General features: G+C 42.9%; 1 protein-coding gene across 1 annotated transcript in view; it reads right to left on the reverse strand.

Moving 5' to 3' along the window:
• The window catches only part of cep162 (centrosomal protein 162), a 46,516-nt gene extending 29,719 nt beyond the window's left edge, over positions 1-16,797 (reverse strand). Inside the window, 14 exon segments of the mRNA XM_042709208.1 lie at positions 4,106-4,324; positions 5,246-5,327; positions 5,661-5,858; positions 6,062-6,211; positions 6,406-6,436; positions 7,103-7,176; positions 9,235-9,305; positions 10,289-10,478; positions 11,169-11,324; positions 12,164-12,611; positions 13,790-13,935; positions 15,344-15,524; positions 15,916-16,012; positions 16,636-16,797. Of these exon segments, the coding sequence (XP_042565142.1) occupies positions 4,106-4,324; positions 5,246-5,327; positions 5,661-5,858; positions 6,062-6,211; positions 6,406-6,436; positions 7,103-7,176; positions 9,235-9,305; positions 10,289-10,478; positions 11,169-11,324; positions 12,164-12,611; positions 13,790-13,935; positions 15,344-15,524; positions 15,916-15,975 (2,006 nt within the window). The 5' untranslated portion in view covers positions 15,976-16,012; positions 16,636-16,797.
• Between the last annotated feature and the right edge of the window lie 5,692 nt (positions 16,798-22,489).

Below are 22,489 nucleotides of genomic sequence, written 5' to 3' on the forward strand. Positions count from 1 at the left end.
GTAAGAAAACACTGCCACTTTAAATTTTTCTATTTACAGTCATATCCTACCACAGCCGCTCTATCTAAAGCTGAATAGTTTTTCCAGCCTTCAGTCAGCACAAGGACGGGCTAAATGAATGAATTTCTGTCAGAGAGATCTTGAATGAGTTACCACCCTAGCATGCCTAACTCACACTTACTGTTCACTACTTTACCTGATCCCTACACATAGTTCTTAATGATTAGAATTACAATTTGAATAGATTTAGTAATTTGGTAATTAGTGCCTACTCCAAGGTCTCCTACTGTACTGAAACTTGAGTGTTGTTCCTCACTTGTAAGTTGATTTGGATAAATAAGTGTAAATAAATGTGTGCTTAAGTCTTTCAGCTGATAATTGCTTTGTTAAGAGTTTGGCATTGCAAAACCAAACTGGACCAAATATAAACAAAATGCAACACTGATTTGGACTAGGCACACATACTACCATATTTTCCTGACTATAAACTGCATCGTATATAAACCTCATTACTGTATTTTATGTAATTTTATAAAACAAACTCACATACTGACCTCACCCGTGTATTAACCGCAAGGGGGACTTCACCCCCTTCAGTCACTACACTGGTATCAGAGTAAGCCATTGCTCCACTGATGTCCCATTATTTCTCTCAGAGTGTCTAATGTGTATGTGAAGCCATTTAACGCCATCCACAAGTGGTTGTGATCACTCTGAATGAAAGACTGCCTTTCTGGAAAGGAAACTTTTGAATAACCTCAAACGGTTTAAGTTAAGTAGAGTTCCATTTGCATGGCATGATAGCTAGCACCAGTAATCTAGCTGATGTTATAGTCTCCTCAAAACTAAAATAGGAAAAGGTAGAAACCCTCAGGGTCCTGTGCAGCTTTTAACACAAGTCCATATTAACACACATTAGCAGCTGCCAACTGTGACGATAGCACAAGCACAAGATAGCTAGGATAGTTAAAAAGCTAGTTAGTTAGTTATAGAGATCTCAGCCAAAAGCCTAAACAGGTCTACTGTTACGACCCTGTGGGTCTTACTATGTATTTCTGCCGTGTTTTCTGTTTTGCTTTGTGTGTCTTGCAGACGGGTTGGCGCGCAGCTGATTGGGGCTCTGATCCCATTGGGGGTATGGAAGTCCCGGCCCTTCAAAAGCGGCCGGATTACGTCACACGGGGCTTGCTTTGGGTTCGCTCATTTTTGCTGTCTGCCACGCCACTGCCACACCTCGTTGCCGCTAGGCCCAGCCTCGGGCCTTTCCCGCGCCACTACCATCATTCTCGATACTCACCGGAGTGAGAGACTGGGAGCGAAAGCCGGGCTGCTGAGGCTGTTTTTGCTTGTTTAGTTTCTTTTTGATCATTAGTTCAATTTATTCTATTTGTGTAAATAAATTCACGGTTGTTTTTATTCCGTTGTCTGCCAGTTTGTTAAAACCTTTGTCATGTCCTAAAGCCCTAGACAGGGACGTGACACTACTCACTGTCCCTTTTAAAGAATGTACAGACCAGAGGAAAAATAGAGGGAAGCATTGGTGGCATTCAGTCTGACAACCTCAGGCAGGCAGACTTACACAGCCTTCGACTCCACATGAGACCTCTCTCAATGCTACGGCTGTAGCAGTCAGACTGTTACGGGTGGTGAAAGGAAGAAAGGAAAACCACAGAGATCCTCTATTACGGTATTTTAGCAGGTGCAGACTCCTGCAGGCAGGTGTGTGATAGTGCTGAATAAAGCAGGTGTGTGTGTTAGTGCTGAATAAAGCAGGTGTGTGTGTTAGTGCTGAATAAAGCCGGTGTGTGTGTTAGTGCTGAACAAGGCAGGTGTGTGTGTTAGTGATGAATAAAGCAGTCGTGTGTGTGTTAGTGATGAACAAAGCAGGTGTGTGTGTTAGTGCTGAACAAAGCAGGTGTGTGTGTTAGTGCTGAACAAAGCAGGCCTCATTAGGCTTCATGCTCTGACTGAGTCACAGTGGTACCCGTGGCCCCTGCAGGTGCTTCCCACTCTCTTTTGCTCTCTCTCTCTTATTCAATTTTTCTCTGTGTGTGTGTGGGGGGGGGGGGGGCAACAGTTTGTCTCGTTTGCGTAACCTCTACCACTCTCTCACATTCTGAATAGCTTCCCCAACTTTGAATGCATTGACTGAAATTGGATTCTTTTGTGATTCTCCCCCCTTCACCTTCCCCCCCCCCATCTCACTCACTTCCTCTTTACTTGGCCATCATTCTGTCGCTCATCCTCACTGTGTTCATTAAGTCTCATCTCCACCTGTCTCTTTGCATGTGAGCACATCTCTCTCGACGCATTTCCACTCAGTGGTAAAACCCCGGTTTCCAGGAAAAACCTTCTCACTTATAATTTCCATCTCTGAGGTTAGACCAGTCCTGGAGAGGGTGGCATGGCCGAATTGGGGCTGAGCTAGGGGCTTTTGGAATGGAATACAACACAACAATAAAACTGGAGAAATTAAAAAGATACAGTGGGGAAAATAAGTATTTGAACCCCTGCCGATTTCGTAAGTTTGGCCACTTGCAAAGAAATGTGTGATCCGTAATTGTCATGGTAGGTGTATTTTAACAGTGAGAAATAGAATATCAACAAACAAATCCAGAAAACTGCATTTTATAACATTTATGACTTTATTTGTATTTGATGCAGAAAATAAGTATTTGAACCCCCAAGCAAACAGCAAGAATTCTGCCTCCCAATGACCAGTTATGTGCCCAAGAAGCACACAGATTAGTCCTCATTAGGCCTAACAAGGTACACCTGATCTCAACTGGTGACGTGTATAAAAGAAACCTGTCCAAAGAATCATACTTCACACCTTCAACCTCACCACCATGGGCAAGACCAAAGAGTTGACCAAGGACATCAGAGATAAGATTGTAGACCTGCACAAGGCTGGAATGGGTTACAAAACCATCGGCCAGCAGCTTGGTGAGAAGCAGACAACTATTGGTGCGATTACTCGTAAATGGAAGCAACACCAAACAACTGTCAATCACTCTAGGTCTGGGGCTCCATGCAAGATATCCCCTCGTGCTGTATCGGTGATTATCCGAAAGGTGCAGAATAACCCCAGAACTACACAGGGGGAGCTTGTGAATGATCTCAAGGCAGCTGGGACCACAGTCACCAAGAAAACCATTGGCAACACACTACGCCGTAATGGTTTGAAGTACTGCAGCACTCGCAAGGTCCCTCTGCTCAAGGAAGCACATGTACAGGGCCGTGTGAAGTTTGCCAATGAACATGATTCTAAGGAGGATTGGGAGACAGGATGTGGTCAGATGAGACCAAAATCAAGCTCTTTGGCATCAACTCGACTTGCCGCGTTTGGAGGGGGAAGAATGCTGAATATGACACCATCCCCACCGTCAAGCATGGAGGTTTGGGGCTGTTTCTCTGCCAAGGGTACAGGACGACTCCACTGCATCGAGGGGACTATGGATGGGGCCATGTAACGTGGAATATTGGGCTTGAACCTCATTCCCTCATTCCCTCCCATTGAAAACGCAATCTTTGATTTGGAGAGGATCTGCAAAGAGGAGTGGACCAAAATCCCTCCTGAGATGTGTGTAAACCTGGTGACCAACTACAAGAAAAGTCTGACGTCTGTGCTTGCCAACAAGGGTTATTCCACCAAGTACTAAGTCATGTTTTGCTAGGGGTTCAAATACTTATTTTCTGCATCAAATGCAAATTTAGTCATAAATGTTATAAAATGCAGTTTTCTGGATTTTTTTGTTGATATTCTGTTTCTCACTGTTAAAATACACCTACTATTACAATTATAGATCACACATTTCTTTGCAAGTGGTCAAACTTGCGAAATCGGCAGGGGTTCAAATACTTATTTTCCCCACTGTAGGTAGCGTTAGTTTAGGTTGGAAAAGAGGAAATGGCTTCTACTGATAAATCAAAGAATCAACGACACTGTTTCCAACAATTTCATGACATCATTAAATATCATTTTTTATTTATTTTACATGCATTCGCGTGATCATTGATAAAGCACTGTTTAGAAGTTTCTAGCATTGATGTTCTCTGTTTGTGAACTCCTAATCGAATCTATCTCTCTCTATCCCTGCCTCACCTGTCGTTTCCTGGCCTTGGCCTTGTTGCCAGGTGGTTGCCGTGGTGTCTTCTCCTCCTGCTCCTCCATGAGTCTGCGCACCTCCTCAGCAATGCTCCTGTGGCGCGATGCCGCTGAGACAGGCCTCTCCTCCTTCTCCTCCGCTCCTCCTCTTCCGATCCTCCTCTTGCAGGGCTCTTCTCCTGTGACTCTCTCACTTCCGACTTCTGCTCCACCTCACTGCAGTACAACAGAGGGACAAGAATGTGTTAACTAACTAGTTAACAGCCAACAGACTTGCCTGGAAAACACCAATAGCACCACAGTTAGCACCGGAAAAAAGCCAGTTAGCATATTTTGGCAAAATGTTTGAAGCAACCATGCTGTTCTTGCATTTCCAGACTGTTTTTATGTTACCTGGAGCTCAAAAATAGTGAATAATTTGGGTAGTGGTTTGGTTACGTACAGAGACATACCTTAGGATATACAACACTTGAAGCTTGGTCCCCACAGCAAGAAAAAATACATCATCATCCAGCAGTAACACAGAGTACCTATGCAATGTGTAATTATATATGTTAACCTGAAGCACAGCAAGACCTTTCCCAATCTCCCCAGAGCCTGCACTCATTACAGTGTAGCATTCAATACGTTCCAACAGAGAAGAAATGCAGTGCATTCAACTCACACTGTGCCAGTGCCTCCACTCGTGCCCTTGGCACTCACACTGTGCCAGTTCCTCCATTCGTGCCCTTGGCACTCACCATGTGCCAGTGCCTAGAGTTGTGCCCTCAGAACTCCAGAGAGTCAATATTCATTTTTAAACCTTTCACACAACATTAACTCAGCACACGTAATTTTTGTCTGGAACTTGTAATGGTCATTTAGGAGAGGTGTATTGACACAGGTCACTGCTATTGATGTTTTTTTAAAGCAGTGATTGACAGAAATGGAGTGAATCTACGGGCCTTCAGGTACACCTCTACAGGCATTACCAGTTGTAGTTATTGCCTCAAATTAAAGTGATTACCAAGGCCTGATAAACAGCCGTTCCTCTCACTGTGGATAATGTTTGTCTCTTGCTGAAACCCACCCAACCAGGCCATGTCCAGTACAACCTGTGTAATACAGTGCTCTCCTAGCCTGAGGGGAAACTAGTACCTGACTGGATGAAGAGAAAAGCCACGGGCAAAGCTGGAGTCTGGACCAATAGGGCGCATCAGCTCCTCAGCAGTGGGCAGATCTAAAAACCAAAGACAACCAATGACAATCCTGCCATCTTTCTACTCATCGCTGCTGGACTGATGTGTGTTATAACAGCATTTGTGTGTGTGTGTGTGTGTGTGTGTGTGTGTGTGTGTGTGTCTGTGGGTGTTTGTGTGATTATGTTAAACAGATTTCACCTTTTAACATGAGCCCTGTGGCTGGGTGTATGTCTTGCACAAAAACAACTGGAACACTTTGGTGCATAGAGTAGAGAAACCCATGGTGGTAGGTATATGTATATGTGAATGCAGATTTGATTGCTTTTGTTATTGTGTGTGTGTGTGCGCATGAGAGACTATACCACTCTAACCTGACTCTGTGGTTGAGACAGGCTTGAGTGTGGAGGTAAAGAGAACTACAGGGGACAGGGGGCGGCTGGTGACCTCTCCTGCTGCCAGAGATGACCTTTGCTCCCTGACCTCCGACTCCTCCGCTGAGCGGCTCAGCTGCCTGTAAGCCTCCTGCAAGGCCTCCACCTCACTGGCCCCACTCTGACCATATGACTGACCTGAGAGAAGATGAGGAGATGAAGAAATAACAGATAAAGGTAGAGAAATACAGAGAGATTTTATCAACTGGAAAATAAAAAGTGAATCGTAAAATAGAGAGTGAATAAGGGAGAATGGTTGAAAGAAAGAGGACCAAATTCAGAATCTACTCTTCATGGGAAACGTGATGGCATGTGTGTGTGTGTGTGTGTGTGTGTGAGACCTGAGGCATGTGCCACTGCCGGGGTCTCAGCTGCGTGGGCTTCATCTTCCTCCTTCCTCCCCTCCTCCTCCTCCTCCTCGCCGTGGCTCCCAGGAGCCTCTGCAGGGGCCAGTCCTCCATCAGTAGAGTTTAGCGAGTCATGGAGCGACACTGGGGGTGACATGACAGTGTTACACACACACACACACACACACACACACACACACACACACACACAAGGCAACCCCAACCCATTTACAGAAACAGAATGTGGCTCACCAATGTATTTATGAACGAACACACACACACACACACACACACACACACACACACACACACACACACAACACACGTATGGCATGTACCTTTGGCGAGCATGCCAGGGCTTTCTGGGCTCTGAAAGAGAGAAAGAGAACAAGAATACATCAGGATGACAGGAACAACAACGGATTTCATCCCTGAACATATAGAGCTGCTGAATAGTTCCCACAGCTCCGCTCTCCCCATGTTGACCTTTCAAAGAGTCTGTCAGTGTTTCCATGACAGTGATGATGCATGATTAAGCTCAACAACGTCTGCCTTCAAGGCTCACCGCCACAGGGAACAAACTGCCATCAGTAAATATCAGTGGGACAGGACTTTAATCTCTGCTACTGTGCACAAAATGAACCTACCTCACTGATTAAATAAATCAATCAATAGAGGGGAGGCATGAATAAATGAATAGAGAAAAGATACATATATAACCAAATAAATAGATAAATGACGGAAAAGGGAAAAACTCGATATTGAATTGACTATTCTGCCACTGGCATTATCAGCAGAGAAGCTTCAGTGCTTACTGGTGTGCTTTCACCTTCATCCTACTAATCTCTGCTTTCCATGGAGTGTGTGAATTCAGGCATATCTGGCATGACTCGGCCTGTGTGTGTGTTTGTTTGTGTGTTTGTGTGTTTGTTTGTTTGTTTGTTTGTTTGTGTGTGTGTGTGTGTGTGTGTGTGTGTGTGTGTGTGTGTGTGTGTGTGTGTGTGTGTGTGTGTGTGTGTGTGTGTGTATCTGTACCTGCTCCTGATGCCCCTTCTCTCTTTCGCTCGCCTCATCCTCATCAAAGTCCTCACTATAGTCGGCAGAGCCACCTGTGGGATCAGAGAGGAGTGAGAAAGGGTTTGTGTCAGTGTGTGGCTGTGTGTGGCTGTGTGTGGCTGTGTGTGGCTGTGTGTGGCTGTGTGTGTGTGTGTGTGGCGGTGTGGCGGTGTGTGTCTGTGTGTGTCTGTGTGTCTGTGTGTCTGTGGCGGTGTGTGTGGCCTCCTGTGGGATCGAAGAGGAGTGAGAAAGGGTTTGTTAGTGTGGGTCTCTGTGTGTGTCTGTGTGTGTGTCTGTGTGTGTGTCTGTGTGTGTGTCTGTGTGTGTGTCTGTGTGTGTGTCTGTGTGTGTGTGTGTGTGTGTGTGTGTGTGTCTGTGTGTGTGTGTGTGTGTGTGTGTGTGTGTGTGTCTGTGGCCTCCTGTGGGATCGGAGATGAGTGAGAAAACAAAGCATGCTTTTGTCTGTACCTAGCTTGTATAGCATACACAAATTATTGTATACTATTTAGGAGAAATTAATTCAATTCTATTTTTATAGCGCCAAAACAATCAAATTGTCTCTAGGTGCTTTACAGAGCCCAGGACCTGAACCCCCTTAGAGCAAGCACAATGGCGACAGAAATTAACACAACAAACACAAATCCCCACTATTTAGTTTAAGCTCCAGGTTGGAAAATCTGTCAAAATGTAAGGTATGTTTGTTGGGTTGTAGCGATTTAGCTAATTGCCTAGTTTTAGGCAAATATTCCATAATGCTTCTATAACTGGGAGACTTTTTCAAATGTGAAAAACAGGATAAATCAGGATGTTCACTCAAGGCTACAGAAAACAATGATGAGGACAGAGGGCATGCTAATTACAAATAGTACCTTCATCCTTGTGTGTGTGTGTGTGTGTGTGTGTGTGTGTGTGTGTGTGTGTGTGTGTGTGTGTGTGCGTGCGTCAGTGTGTTCACAAAAGAGAGAACGAGAGTGTGTGTGTGTGTGTGTGTATGAAGCACAAACCAGACAAAAGGCAGACACACAGTTCTTGAGAAGGGTGGAACAGCGGAACCTTAGACATGAAGTGCCTGTTGAGTCGTTCTATTTTATTTGACACACAGTTCTTCCTTGAAATTAAAACCGGCGTGCTGTTTTGTGGAAAACTAGCAAGATAACTACATAAGGCGGCCTGCAACAACCTTGCGAATACCAACAGCACAAGTGGAAATAATTTTGGGGATTTTAGAGTTGTGGTGCCATCCGGACCAAATAATTACATAGAGTATAGCCTGGGCGGATAGTGGGAATGACAGGTGTGTTTATCGACCGTATACTATCAAAATGAATAAGATGATCGCTAAAAATAGTTGCTCATAAAAACATAGGCTACCTAAAAAGTGGCAAATTGTTGCATACTGTTGCTTTCACATTTAATGATTCACTATTAGTACAAATAAATATTCTTTAAATCTCCCTCTACCTATCTCAATCTATCTCTACCTATTCATAAATGTAGTAGGCCAGTGTTCCTTTTATTTCTGATGAAACCTTTAACTAAAGCTGAGATTTTAACTAACAAAATACGCAAAATAGGAGTAAACCAAGACGCAGTGCGAGTGCAAGTAGGCCTACTACGACCGGAGTAAAATAAGTCATATCAAGGAGCAGCACCCTTGTCCCCAGGAAGGTCTAGGCTTGATTTCCAGATGTGGGCTTTGTGGATGGACCTTGCAGATCAAATCATCTGCAATGTTTTTATTGTGTCCACAACCTCTCTCGCGCAGAACAACCTCCCTTGCGCAGTACAATCCAATCTCTCTTGTGCAGTACAATCCAATCTCTCTTGTGCAGTACAATCCAATCTCTCTTGCAGTAACTCGGTCTCTCTCGCGCACTAAACGGCAATCCAACCTGCCTCGCGCAGTGACTCGTCCGTGCTCGTGTGTGTATCCCCTCACAATTTTGTCTCGCCTTTTGCCCAGTTCGGCGCTTCATATGTGTATACTGATACAAAGAGTGAGAGAATGAGTGCGAATGTGTATGTGTGAGTGTGAGTGTGAGTCTGAGTGTGTGTGAGTGTGTGTGTGTTTTGCGAGTGACAGAGAGTAAGAGAATGAGTGTGGTTGTCACCTGGAGAGAGTTTCTCTGGTACACGAGGTTTATTTTTCTCTTCCTTCAGATCCCCAGGCACTTCTGTTTTCCTGCAGAAAGAGGGCGAGATAGCGATGACTCACACCTCACAAACACCCAGCTGCACAACACATTAACATGATGGGCACAACACTCTTATATACCACTCCAGCTGAAGCACCCGACTTTACTTTGTTCGCACGCACGCTCACACACACACACTCACAGGCACACACATAATCACAGGCACACACAGTCACAGGCACACACATACTCACAGGCACACAGGCACACAGGCACACACACACACACACACACACCACACACACACACACACACACACACACACACACACACACACACACACACACACACATCCTCAGGGCTCAGTAAAGCGCCTAGAGACAATTTCAATTGTTACTGACGCTATATAAATAAAGCGGAATTGAACATGTATTCCCTGTTTGTCTTTACAACATTTGCTCCCATCCAATCAAACTGCAACAAAAAGCTTCACCCTGGGTTTGCACAAGCTATCGTTCAAGGCTGCTATTTCTCCTTGAGTGTGGGAAGATTTTCAAAATACAAAGAAACACAAAGAAAAGACCCAGGCACATACACATGGTACTGGCAAATGGGGCACAGCGCGGGATTGGAGATTACTGGCTGATGTCAGAAGACAACTTCAAGTTCCAAGTCTTCTGAGTGCGAATGCATTGTTTACTTTCGTTGCATTAATAATTCCCTTTGAAGATGTGATTGAGGAAGTCTTTGAAAGGAGGAAGCTAAAGTATGCTGACTGGTAGCGAGGAAGCGAGACCAGTGGAGACAGGTGTTAGGGGCTTTGTAGCTAAATCAACCACGACACTTCTGCTGGATTCTGGTTTTTGAGGACGATCGATCGAAGGTGCTTCAAAGGAGTTGTCTGAGGCTGCTGAAAAAGCGAGTCAGTGGTTGTGGCAGAGGCCCTCACAGACTATGTGGGGTCGTGAATGAACCTGAACCAAAGCGAGATAGGTGAACTGTTGACGCGGTCTATCTTGTGAGCGGGTACCTGAGCAGGGTGGTGAGGGTAGAGCCCGTGGACTCCATCTCGCGGTTGAGCCAGGAGTAGTCGATGGTGGAGTTGGCGCCGCCCTCCAGGCGGGCAAAGAAGCGGCGCCTCTCCTCCTCCTCTTCCTCCTCCAATGTGTCCAGCCCTGAGCGGGATGCCACACCCAAAGGGCCCGACGCCATCATCGACTCTGGGGCCGCACACCAGCCCACACACACGAACACAAGGAAAGGAGAAAGCACAACATAAACAACCAGCAGATGCACAAGGAGAAATAAATGAATGAATGGATGGATGAATGAATGAATGAATGAATGAATGAATGAATGGATGAATGGATGAATGACTACAAGCACATGAATGCCAGAATGCAGTGAATAATGCATTTAGAAGCAGATCCACAGTAATTGCAGACGAGAGGAAAAAGAACAGAAGAGTATAGGAGTGATGCAAGAGTAAGAAACAAGAGAGGCCAATTAGAGGATTACATTTAGGGCTACGTCTCTTCATTTGGCAGAGACTTTCATCCAGAGCCATTCATAAGTGAGGTACGACAAAAACCAACAGAGCGGTCACAGAGAGTAAAGTGCAAGAACAGCATGCTTTACAGCCTTGCTTTCATTACTAGATTTAATTAATGAAAGCGATGAAAGGACCTAATAAATTAAGAGGTTTTTCAAGGTCCTTTCATTTACTTTTCATTACAAGATTTACACGATTTAGTATTCACAGGTTTCTATTAAGTCTACATGACAGTCAGAAAAACCACCAAGGAGATGGAGTAAGACTCAATTCAATACATATATAATACATGTGCCTGTAATGCATTTGAACAGGCGTGTAAATTAATCTAGGATAAATGAATGGATAGATCTCTCACCATCAGGTTCCAGGCTGTCTCTGCTCAAGAAGTCTGCCCCTCTCTGTTCCTCTCCATCCTCAGAAGCTCGTCTTTGAGGCTTCTCCTCATCCTCCTCCTGGATAGGCTGGGATTTCCTCAAAGACTTTCGGAATGTTCTACTAGAACCCAACAAACCTGCGAGCACAGAGAACATACAAGAGGCAACATTTAATAACACCTCTTCAGAAGAGGGACGAGACCTAATATGAAAACAAGGAGAGGGATGGGGGGAGGGAGAAAGAAAAAAGAAAGATAGATAGAAGGAAAGAAAGACCAGAGAGTGTGTGTTGTTCCTCATCAGTGAAAACACACTGACTTGGAAGCCTGTTGAACAAAACCTGTCGGCTAGCAGAGCTTCAAAACTGCAGAAAAACAGTAAAGGCTTCTTTGACATAACATGGCTGACAGACAGAGGGGGGGAACCATTGGACATAAACTCTCAGAAGTCTTGGTAGTGGGCAAATAGCAAAACAAAACATAAAGGAACCAAACTAGGCCCAGTGAAAGCTGAACTTCTAAAGAATTCAAATCCTTTTAATTTTTTTAAAAGAGGAGCTCAGCCTGTCAAATGTGTTTGACTTGGAGTCACTAGTTTATCCCCAGAGAACCATCTATGCACAAACCACTACCATACAAATATTCTGGCTTTAGCCACAGTGATACACCACTGAAATGAGGGTTTGTATGACAGTAAAATATTATGACCAGCCTCTGTTCAATTCTCTAGAGCAATCATGACATTAACAAAAAAATGTATATATAAATAAGGTTCACACCTGCAGACACTTCTTAAGTAAAAATTGCCCAAACTCTTACTACACAACACAACCGACTACACAAGGGATAGGGTAACCAATCAACAACAACCGTAAATTCAAACACCACACTATACACTAAACCAGAAGATCTACATACCCATCTATGGATGCTACTCAATGGGACTGTTCTAATATGGGTTACTTTTCATCCCTCACCATCACTGCCCTCACTACTGCTGCTCTCCACAGGTGCATCATGGGAGCTGTCTGTAATAGTGGCTTCCAGTCCAGATGCATTGCCGGAGGCGTCACGCCTGTGAGAACTGGTTGTAGTTCCTGGCATTCTGTCAGAGGAGTCATGAGATGTCTGGCGGCCTCTGCGTCTTGGTGCACTGTGGGAACTATTCTCTGAGGGCACAAGGACTGGAAACTGCTGATGCAGTTTGCGAACGGTGTCCTGAGGGCTGTGGACTGTCCGGTGCTGAGGCATTCTGGGAATCGTAATGCGAGGCCACGGAGCTCGCTGGCTGCGATGATGGGGCCGGTGCCTCTGGCCTGTCTGTGTCTGCCTGGGAGGACTCAGGAGGAGGACTGGGGGTCGCGACTGGCTGGCTGGGCCTCGGAGAGGCTCTGGTGCGTGGTCTGGGTATGGGCTTAGTGACAGCTTTCACCCAGGGTAACAAGCAGTGCAGAGGGAGGTGGAGAAAGTTAAGAAAGGGAAAACAGGAGAGGACAGAATGTTAGCCAAACTGGGCATGCAGAAATAAGCCAGTAAAGAAAGAGTTTACGTGAGCACTGAAGGAACGACAACAACAGCTCAGCAGAAGGGATGCCTAAACTACTGACTGGGTGGAATACTACATTTCACTTCTAACTCAGTTGCTTGCCCTGAGCATACTTAGGTTGAAGTGGAGGGATGGTTGTGGGTACCAATTACATACACAAAGGCTAAAGGCTAATAGGCCTAATTTCTAAAGTAGTTTCTTCTATATTCGTCATACTTGTCATATACGTGAAAAACAAGTAGGGAAATTAATCTATATGAACTTGTGCCATCAATAGGGAGACTAAATCAATTCAAAAGAGGATAAGAATTGAATAATTTAAATATCACTAAATGTTGTTTCCAGAGCAGCAACAGTAATGTTTACAAATGTAAAGTCACTATATAAACTCAATGATCAACTCCACTGTAAACAAACCTCAAAACGTCAATAAAATAAATCATATTCCTGACTTCAAAGTATCCTGTCCTCTGTGCTCCTCACTCTGCTGCTGATGTGACTCTCTGCTGCTGCAGGTACCGCTGGCCGAGGGAGGAGGGGCTGCTTTATCTCAGTATACAAGAATTGGCCAAATTTGAAGATAAGTGGCAAACTAAGCTAAACAGTTAGACTACATACAGACAGCTTTCGTTTCAGCTTGTTCGCTATTAACTGAGCTAGCGGACTGTACTTATGTAAAATATAGTAGTGGTGGATAAGAGAGAAGAGAATAAAATATTGTTTTCTACATGTTTATGCTTGTTGGACACGTGTATTGGCTTTTAACTTGTGAAAGTTTTAAATCACACTTACTTACAGTAACAATGGTGTGTGTGTGTGTGAGTGTGTGCATGGAGTAGCTCAGCCCCAAGTAGCGCAGGGGAGAAACTGCAGTGCGATATTAAAATATACCAAAATCACCTTGCAACAGCCAATATCAGAGTCAGACCAGAGCTTTCGCTTGACTGCAGAAAGGAACTAAACGCACTGGAGTGCATGTGGTGAAATGGCCACTCTTTGTGACAAGCTGCACTCTACAGGGACTACAGTTCCGACTAAACTACCTGCCGGAGGGAACCTGCAGGAACTGACAGGCTGATTCACTAGTGGGGAACAGAGAGAGAGAGTGTGATTGGTGGGTACCCTCCTCTGGGATCTCATTGGGCTGGTTCTCCTCCACGCTGGGCTTTTTGCCTTTCAGAAACCTGCGTTTCACAGGCTTCTCTGAGACACAGCGTGAGGGGAGAAAATAGAAGACAGAAGATTGGGAACAACAGCAGAGATAAAGAAAGACAAAAGAGACCAGGAAACGCAGGGAAAGGGAAGAAAGTATCTTTTTAAACTGTGCTTGTGTTTAAACAGCAACAACAACAAAAACACAAACAATGTAACAGACAGATATAAATAAAACACATTGAAAAGGGAGAAAATTAGACCAAAATTGGCAAAATGCTGTTTTGAGATGACCGAGTAGGAAAAGGTCAACTTTGGCCAAGATGGGTGATTAAACTGGCCGTGTGCCATTGTGTGTGTGCGGTGTAGACATGAGCAGGCATCATCCATGATTGTCTCCATGGCAAACCAAACGGCACCTGAGGTAAGGCCAAGCCATGACTCGTATAAGGGTGGGTGCGTGCAGAGGTTGTGATGTCCACAATTTTGACGGACAGGGTCGTAAAATGTCATTATAATTGAATTTTTGTAATGATGACATTCAGTAGTATTTCATTTTCATTCCTTCATTTTAGTTTTTTAATAATTAAAAACACAGAACAGCTTCTAGATTATGCATTTGTAAGGGCATGGAGAGAGCCGATAGTCATAGTTCAAAACATTGAGTCAATGATGGAAAATATCCGCTTACTGCATATGAGTGTATGACATGAGCATCATTCATGATTGGCAAACCAAACTGCAGCTGAGGTGAGGTCAAGCCATGACTCATTCAAGGGTGTGTGTGTGTGTGTGTGTGTGTGTGTGTGTGTGTGTGTAGTTGCTTTCAGTGTTTGTGCGGCAGAAAAGTGCATCTCCACGGAATGCTAATGGCACAGGGCTAAAACAGACAACAACACCTATACTTATACCTATAAGATTGCACAGAAATGGAAAAAGAAAGAGTGAACAGCAAAGGAAAACAGTACCTTGCTATTAACATGTTGTTCCCAGAAACCAATATATCAAAAACATGTTTGTGAAACCTGTGTGGGACCCACTACCACATATGTATTATCTATAAAAATATGTTTTAATGTCATTGTGTTTATCCATAAAAAAATGTTTTTGTTTTTCTCTATGCAATCTATGCAGAGTGATTGCATGACATTTGCTTGGCTGTATTAGGGTGCTCTGTGTGCAACACTTTTGAGGATGGTGCTCTCAAGTGGAGAACCAGTCAAACTACACCCCCAGCTCTATTCACCAGACAAAAACAACAAATCTACAGTATATGACCTATACAAATCCTCTGAACAATGGAACGAAAAAAATGAAACCAATCAACTGTTTAAACTCACAACACAGTGTTATCAATAAATCAAGAAATAAATGAAGAAAATTAAGATAACCTCCCATTTCTCAATCAATACATGAGCATATTCAACTGGTTAGTTGACATGCTCCACATCTGTTTATGTTAAGAATGCAACACCAAAATGAGCTGAACACTCACCAAAACCATCATCGTCATCATCCTGCCACCAGGGTCGAGCAGGTGGAGCCCTCTGCCTCTCTGCCCGTGGGGGTGGTGGTTTGCCCAGGCTGTCCAGCACACTGGGATGCTTGGAGCCCAACTCCACAGAGTCATCTGACACTGACTGTGTAAGCAAACGAAGACAGGTGTGATCCCCACAGCTGTTTCATTTCATTTCTGAGGCATTATAACCACAAGTATAACATACATAGAATTGATCACATAGATTACATAGAACAGTGTTAAGTGTTCTGTGTTGAGCCGGACTTTAATAACTATTTGCTAAAATGGCAATACAGGTTTTCACATCAACTTGTAAGACATAGATGTTGAAGTGATATATAATATATAATCCTTATCTACAGAAAACAGGTTAGGTACACGCCACTGTAATCAACAGTGGATTCTCAACTCAAAAGACTCTAAATATAGTGCTTCTGAATTTAATTAGCAGGACAACATCTAGATGTTAGGTGCAGGTAACTTCAAGTGTGATTTCAGTTAACCTCACTGACCTCTTTCAGGAACTGTTCAAACTGAAGGTCCAGCTCTTCTGTTGTCAGGCGACGAGACATGACTCTTCAATGAACACAGCCAGCCAAAGCTAGCAAACTGTTGATTCAAAATGTCAAGACTGATCTTCTTAACCTGTCCTAATCTAGCAATTATTGTGTCGCACAGTTAGCAGGCTATCGATAGGTTCGTTAGCCACCGAGTCGTGGTTACGTATCGGGACTTTTGTTTACACTGCCATCCCTGAGAACACAGGATTAGGCTAGCACTGACAGTTAGATAACTGGTCATCTAGTTATGTAGCACAATGGTAACCTTAAAGTAAGTTATCTTAAGGTAGCTATGTAGCTAGATACGCTACCTATCCGACTGGTCGTCATGGTAGCGAAGGAAGCTAGTGATAGCTAAGCTAGCTACCGTTACTATGAGGCATAGAGAAACTGCAGTTAGCTACCTAGCCAGCAAGCTAATGTTGATACAAACTACTTATTGTATTAGCAGGCTATCTAGATAATAAAGAATAACACAAATGCCCGGTTATATTCCTCAACCTCGTGTAATCTGACCTAAGGTTAATGTTTATAGTTAGACAATGGGTGCAAACTGTTGTAAACGCTTGTGGTAGACATTCAATTAACTGAGTGCCAACAATTTGGCGTTAGCCTGTCAACTTAATCTGACAGCGATGTAAACTAGCTACCTCGAATAATTAATGCACTTACTTTATGAAATGAAAATGTACTGAAGACAGAGACTATTAGGATGTATTCATCATGATATTCAAGAAACCAGCCAATATTAATTCTCTTTTACCAGGACTTGATTTAAAATAACGCTAACTGAGTACACCTTCAGAACGATGAGTTTCCCGCGACATCAAGCGGGGACACAGCTGAATGTTTATTGGTTTAACTGCGTCAGAGAGAATAAAAACTGGATTGGTTGAAGATGGATTGCGTAGTACGGTCACAGTCGTGTTGTTAAATCGTGCACACATAGCATGTTCCAATGCACACCGAGTTATCGACATATTCATGTAGTATTACGCTATTGTGATTGAATGCACAGTTAAAACGCATGGAAAGCATGTACAACTGTGATTTTCTTTACCTGAAGAACTATAACTGACTAACTTGAAGCTCTTTTTTTTGCTGCCAGTGGTCACTGACATTTATTTCAAATATTATAATTATTATAATATGACACAATATTTAATTATTTAATGTGACACAAAAAAACTGGTGAAACATGAAAAGAAACACGACATACACTGTACAATTTTAGAAAAGGCAAAAGGATTTGCTCCTTTAATTTCATATAGGGTATCTGTAGGCTACATTACACACAAATGGAATGTTATGAGATTAATTTGAATTTTAACAAAACTAATGAAAAAAGAAAGTAGGTAGGTAAGGGCATCCAGGACATTACATTATCCACGCTTAACACCCAAGAGTCTGTGTATCACTGAGCCATGAAGGCCTTTGTAGTATGCTGGCTTTGAAATTCTGTTTGTGTGCGTGCGTGTGTTTGTTTGTGGAGTTGGAGCAGGGTGGGAGGGTTGTGTTTTGTCTGTCACATGATGTGTTGGCACTGATAAAAGCAAGCTACCTCACTAAACAGTGCATTTTGGTGATACAATGTGGTGCAAATATTGAGTAAATCTGGGCCCAATTAAGCACCAGTGGGTCTTAAAAGTGATGATCAGTGATAACTGAGATCTTTAATTGTGCTATCTCTGCACAGCTCTCTGCTCATTTCTCAATAGAGAAACCTGTTAGCAGCTTGTTATAACTACATGATGATGGAACTGTTTTTTCTTTTGTAATTATTACAGTTATTTTATTTAACCATTTAATGGTTCAGTTTGATGGTCATGCTTATCCTTTTCAGCAGTATCAATTCAACCGGCCAGCCATTACCATAGAGCTAAACCCACTCATTCACAAATACCAGGTCAACCAGTACTATAGAGCTAAACCCACTGACTCACAAAAGACGGGCATCTAATGACAAATTACAAATAATGACTTAGCTTCTCTGTGAATGCCAGGTTGACTGTAAAATTAGATTTTTCAGCTGAAATCTCTTGCTAGAGCTAGAGCTCTGAAATCTGCACAGAGGAGATTCATGGCAGCAGCTGACTCAAAAGCTAGGCATGTACTTCAGCCTCAGCTCCATCACTAGAGGAGTCACCCCACTTATAGCCTCAGGAGTCAGGGATCATCCTCAGTAGCAGCAACTCAGGCCCTGTGGATCCCACCATAAAGGCACTGGCAGATGCAGCTGGTGTCAAAGAGGAGGAGGTGGAAGAGCAGACAGAGAATGAAGAGCCTTAGCCAATCCCCCAGCATTCCCTCCGCCCTTCACTCCCCATACCAACGTCCAAGGAATATGTTGTTGAGACATTTGTGTAACTGTATCACAGTGCTCTGTGTGACTCCAGTTTTGTCCCTTTATTGGCTTTCAATTACCCATCATTGGATGATACACTGAAAAAAAAACTCTTTCAGATTTACATGAAAAAAAACTTGTACATCGGTTGCACATGTTAATATCATGTTTCCTAAAAAGTATTTATTCATGTCAGATAAACATGTTAATATCATGTTTCCTAAAAAGTATTTTTTCATGTCAGATAAACATAATTCTGCTCCCCAAAACAAACATGATTATTTCATGTTAATCTACCGTATTTATTTTATGTTTAGTATATATAATTACTTCATGATAAACCAACATTATTTATTTATTATTATATTATATGTCAGTAGGCATTTCCAATTAATACTTACCAAGGCATCAACTAAATTTACATTTTTAGAGAGAATGCAAGGGTGTCAGAGTTCAATAATGTTTTTTTATTATCTCTCAAAATGCAAACATTTGCAAACGAAGTCATGTTCAAAACTACTCACACAGACTGAGACACACACACACACACACACACAATACTAATGCACCCGCACACCCACTCATACACTCCCACACACTTTAATTTGCTCACAGACATACACAATCACACTCACTTGCACACAAACAAAGGATTGACCTACTATTGCAGAGGTTTTACACACACACACACACATTGTTTTCGTCAAAAACTAATATCTCAGAAGTTTTTTTTTTTTTTTGCTCTGAACAGAGCAGCCATTTCCCTTGAACTTTTATGCTTTCTTCTTCCGTGGTGGGTTTTGTAATGCCCTTGTGATAATCTACATAAGAACTTGCACCTAAAAACAGCTGCACATTACAGAATGTTGAAAAGAGAACGCATTCAAACATGTTTAGATTTACAGTTACTGTAATATATAAACCAAACATAATTAAAAAAAATCAGTAACTAGTGGAAATGTCACCCTCCTGAAAAAGCTGTCTGAATGTGTAAGCGTGACATAACATAATAAAGGTACAACAGCAGTGAATTACCTTGTAACAGAAACAGAACATGTTACACATAGTGTTCATAAAGGCACTCCCTCCCAGTGGAGGCAGGAGTACTGTTTGTAGTATGATGCAGAGTGTCAAACAAAAGAATGGGCACTGTCCTCATCCAGCCCATATGGAGGCAGTAGTACTGTTTGTAGTGTGATGCAGAGTGTCAACAAAATAATAGGCACTGTCCTCATCCAGCCCATATGGAGGCAGGAGTACTGTAGTATGATGCAGAGTTGATGTTTGAGCTTATAGTGGTTCAGCAAGTCATGCCTACTTGCAACAGCTACTGGACACCCCTTACACTGCCACATTCACTGGGGAGAGAGAGAGAGAGAAAGAGGGAGAAGGTGTTATTTTAATGCACAAAATCAAAAAATCTGTAATAGTAGTAATAAGGTTTAGACCTATGTCAATATGAAAGGCACTTGTTGAGAAATTGGGCGGGAGAACAACGCGATTTTGACTAGGAAGGTCGCGTTCCATATAGGTGGTGGGCCGAAGCCTCGTATCTGTTCAACTTTGCATTTTAATTTAGGAGGACCTGCATTTCTAAAGTTGGGATGGTTATATAATTTCTAACGATAAACCAGTTGTTGCCAGGACAGTTTCCCGTGGAGTTTGTCAAACCCATAGTGTAAAAGTTTGTTAAACTCGCCGGCTAACACAGTCGCCTACTAAATCAGTCGAACCAATAACACGATGTTATACTGGCGTAAGAAAATTATTAACCAATCAGATGCAGCCATATTGACACCCGTTTCACCGATTACTCATGTTGACATCTTTCACGGCTGCCGCGACAGCTCCAACCCATTGAAACGGAGACGTGTTGTAAGTAATAATTTGATCAGTATTAGGCTGTTTTAAAACATGTTTGTTTTCTAAACCGTCTTTTTCATACGCGAGTGATGGTGTAAATAGTTTTAGTTCGCTAACGAGCCGTAGTTTGTACTATATAGCCTTGCTTACGGTTAGCTATGCTATTTGTTAATACCTCATTTACCTTGTATCTGTCAAGTTTAATCAACGTTATTCACCTTGTATGGAGTCGATGGTAGACTCATAAACCACGCAACACAAAACGTTATAGTCTAAGAAATATTTAATCATCAAGGGGGAAAAGGAAAGGTAAGGGGAAAATGTGGATCTCCTGAGCACTGGGACCAGAGCCACAAGGCTAAGGTCCGTTAGTCCACAACGAGATTAAAGGAACATAATGGATAAAGAAAGGGGGGGAGCCACCCCTCCCTGGCAGCACTGCAATACCAGGGTAATGTCAAGGGGTGAGATCTCCCTAGGCCTCTTCTAAGATGTTATTATCACAATGTATGCACTTGCACAGGTTGGTACATGGCAGCTCATACACTTTGCATGTACATTTTCCCCTGACAGTTTTTTTTTTTGCAGGAGCAGTGAACAAGCTCCAGGATCACCTCTGGAGCTGGTGGAAGTGACATCCAGTCCACCTCACAGCCATGATTGATTGGAGGAGGAATGTCTGGGTAACACTCCAGGCTCCTCCTGTGCACTGCAGCCAGGTTGCTTGCCCGCTGAATATGTTTGTGCAGAGAGTCCTGGTTTGGAGGCAAGTCTCGCTCAGAACATCTGCCCGACTTGAACAATGTAGCCTGACGGTATCACACCCGGAAAATGGATGGAGACCTACAAGGGCGTCACACTTCTCCTGTCCAAGATGGCAGTGCAGTTTTGATAGATCTGTTATTTGGGACTCTCTCCCCTTTGCAGTGTGGAAATACAGGTTCGCATTGATGTGGCTACAAAAAGACAGTGCCAGAACAAAGACATCAATTGAATGTCTGATCCTAAGAAACCAACTTTACCCCACCCTAGAATGGCTGCCTTAGGATCGCCGACATGAAAAAGACCCTGGGTTCAATTTTCGCTGGACTTAAACTTTAAACAGCCTAATGCCCGCTAGATTTTCATGGTGTAAAACACATGTTGAATGCACACATCCCAATACTTGTTTACCTACCTGCCCGACATGAAGTTAACTGGCAATTCACCTGCATTAAGCTAGCCGAGCTAGCGACAGTGAATAACGTCAACGAACTCGACATAAAACAAGCCAGCACTACCTTCTTGCAAAAAGGCTAATTAACATTAGCTAACTTCAGAGTTCAACTCTCTAGGCGTGTTTTCGGTAAATTGACACGATAAATACAAGCACATATAATTTAGACAAATGAAGTGAAGTGCATTTATTTCATAAGACACATAACATGATATGCTCTTTAGCAATGATGCCAACGTTATCATTAGTTAGCAAAGCTAACATTGGTGAACTTTAGCTGGCCTGCCTATTTCCACGAGCTTAGCCTATTATTCGATATTAACTACTGAAGCAATGGATCTAAATTCATTCCCCCTAACTCTGCAATTTCAGGAAAATGTAACCATTTTATCTACCTTTCATACAAGTCTTCAAATATTCACCTTGAGCGCATCAGCTCTTCAGTCCAGCACCACCCGGTAAAAGGAAAGATGGCAGTTTGAAGCTTAAAAATGGGCGGAGAATCGGAGATTCAAACCAAACATAACTATTTTATATATTCTAAACATGACTTAATCTCAAAGACTGTACATTCCCCAAGAGTAGAATAGTTCTACATGATTTATACATGTTTAGAGACGGAACATAAATATGTTATGTTTTATATACTAAATAGAAACATAAAAAAATCAACAACCCCTCTTCTCCCTTTTTTTCAGTGTAGAATAATCCAATCCTGATTTGCACAAGCCCTTACTTGTCTAAGTTAAGTAATAAATAGGTGAGAAAGAAGTATTTGAAAGTCATATGACCTCATAATAAATAAACATGTTAAACTGATTTGTCTGCTCCGCATGTGTTTATGTCCTTGGCTAATCAAGTGAACTGTATTCTCAGTATTCCCTGTACAACACTCAACATCATCATTATGCCATGCACAGCCCCACAGAGACTTCTGACACTGACTGCGGTGGAAAAGGAGAACTAGTGTGTTCATCAGCTATCTAATTTCATTGTGTGGCATGGTGTTTGAGTATTGTGCGTGTGATGCTTGCAGTTCCGTAAATGTTGCCTGTCGTGTGATGTCCCAGTGTACTTAGCATAGAAAGTTATTGATTGTAAAT

The sequence above is a fragment of the Clupea harengus genome, chromosome 11 (genome assembly GCF_900700415.2).
Source record: "Clupea harengus chromosome 11, Ch_v2.0.2, whole genome shotgun sequence".
NCBI lineage: Eukaryota > Metazoa > Chordata > Actinopteri > Clupeiformes > Clupeidae > Clupea > Clupea harengus.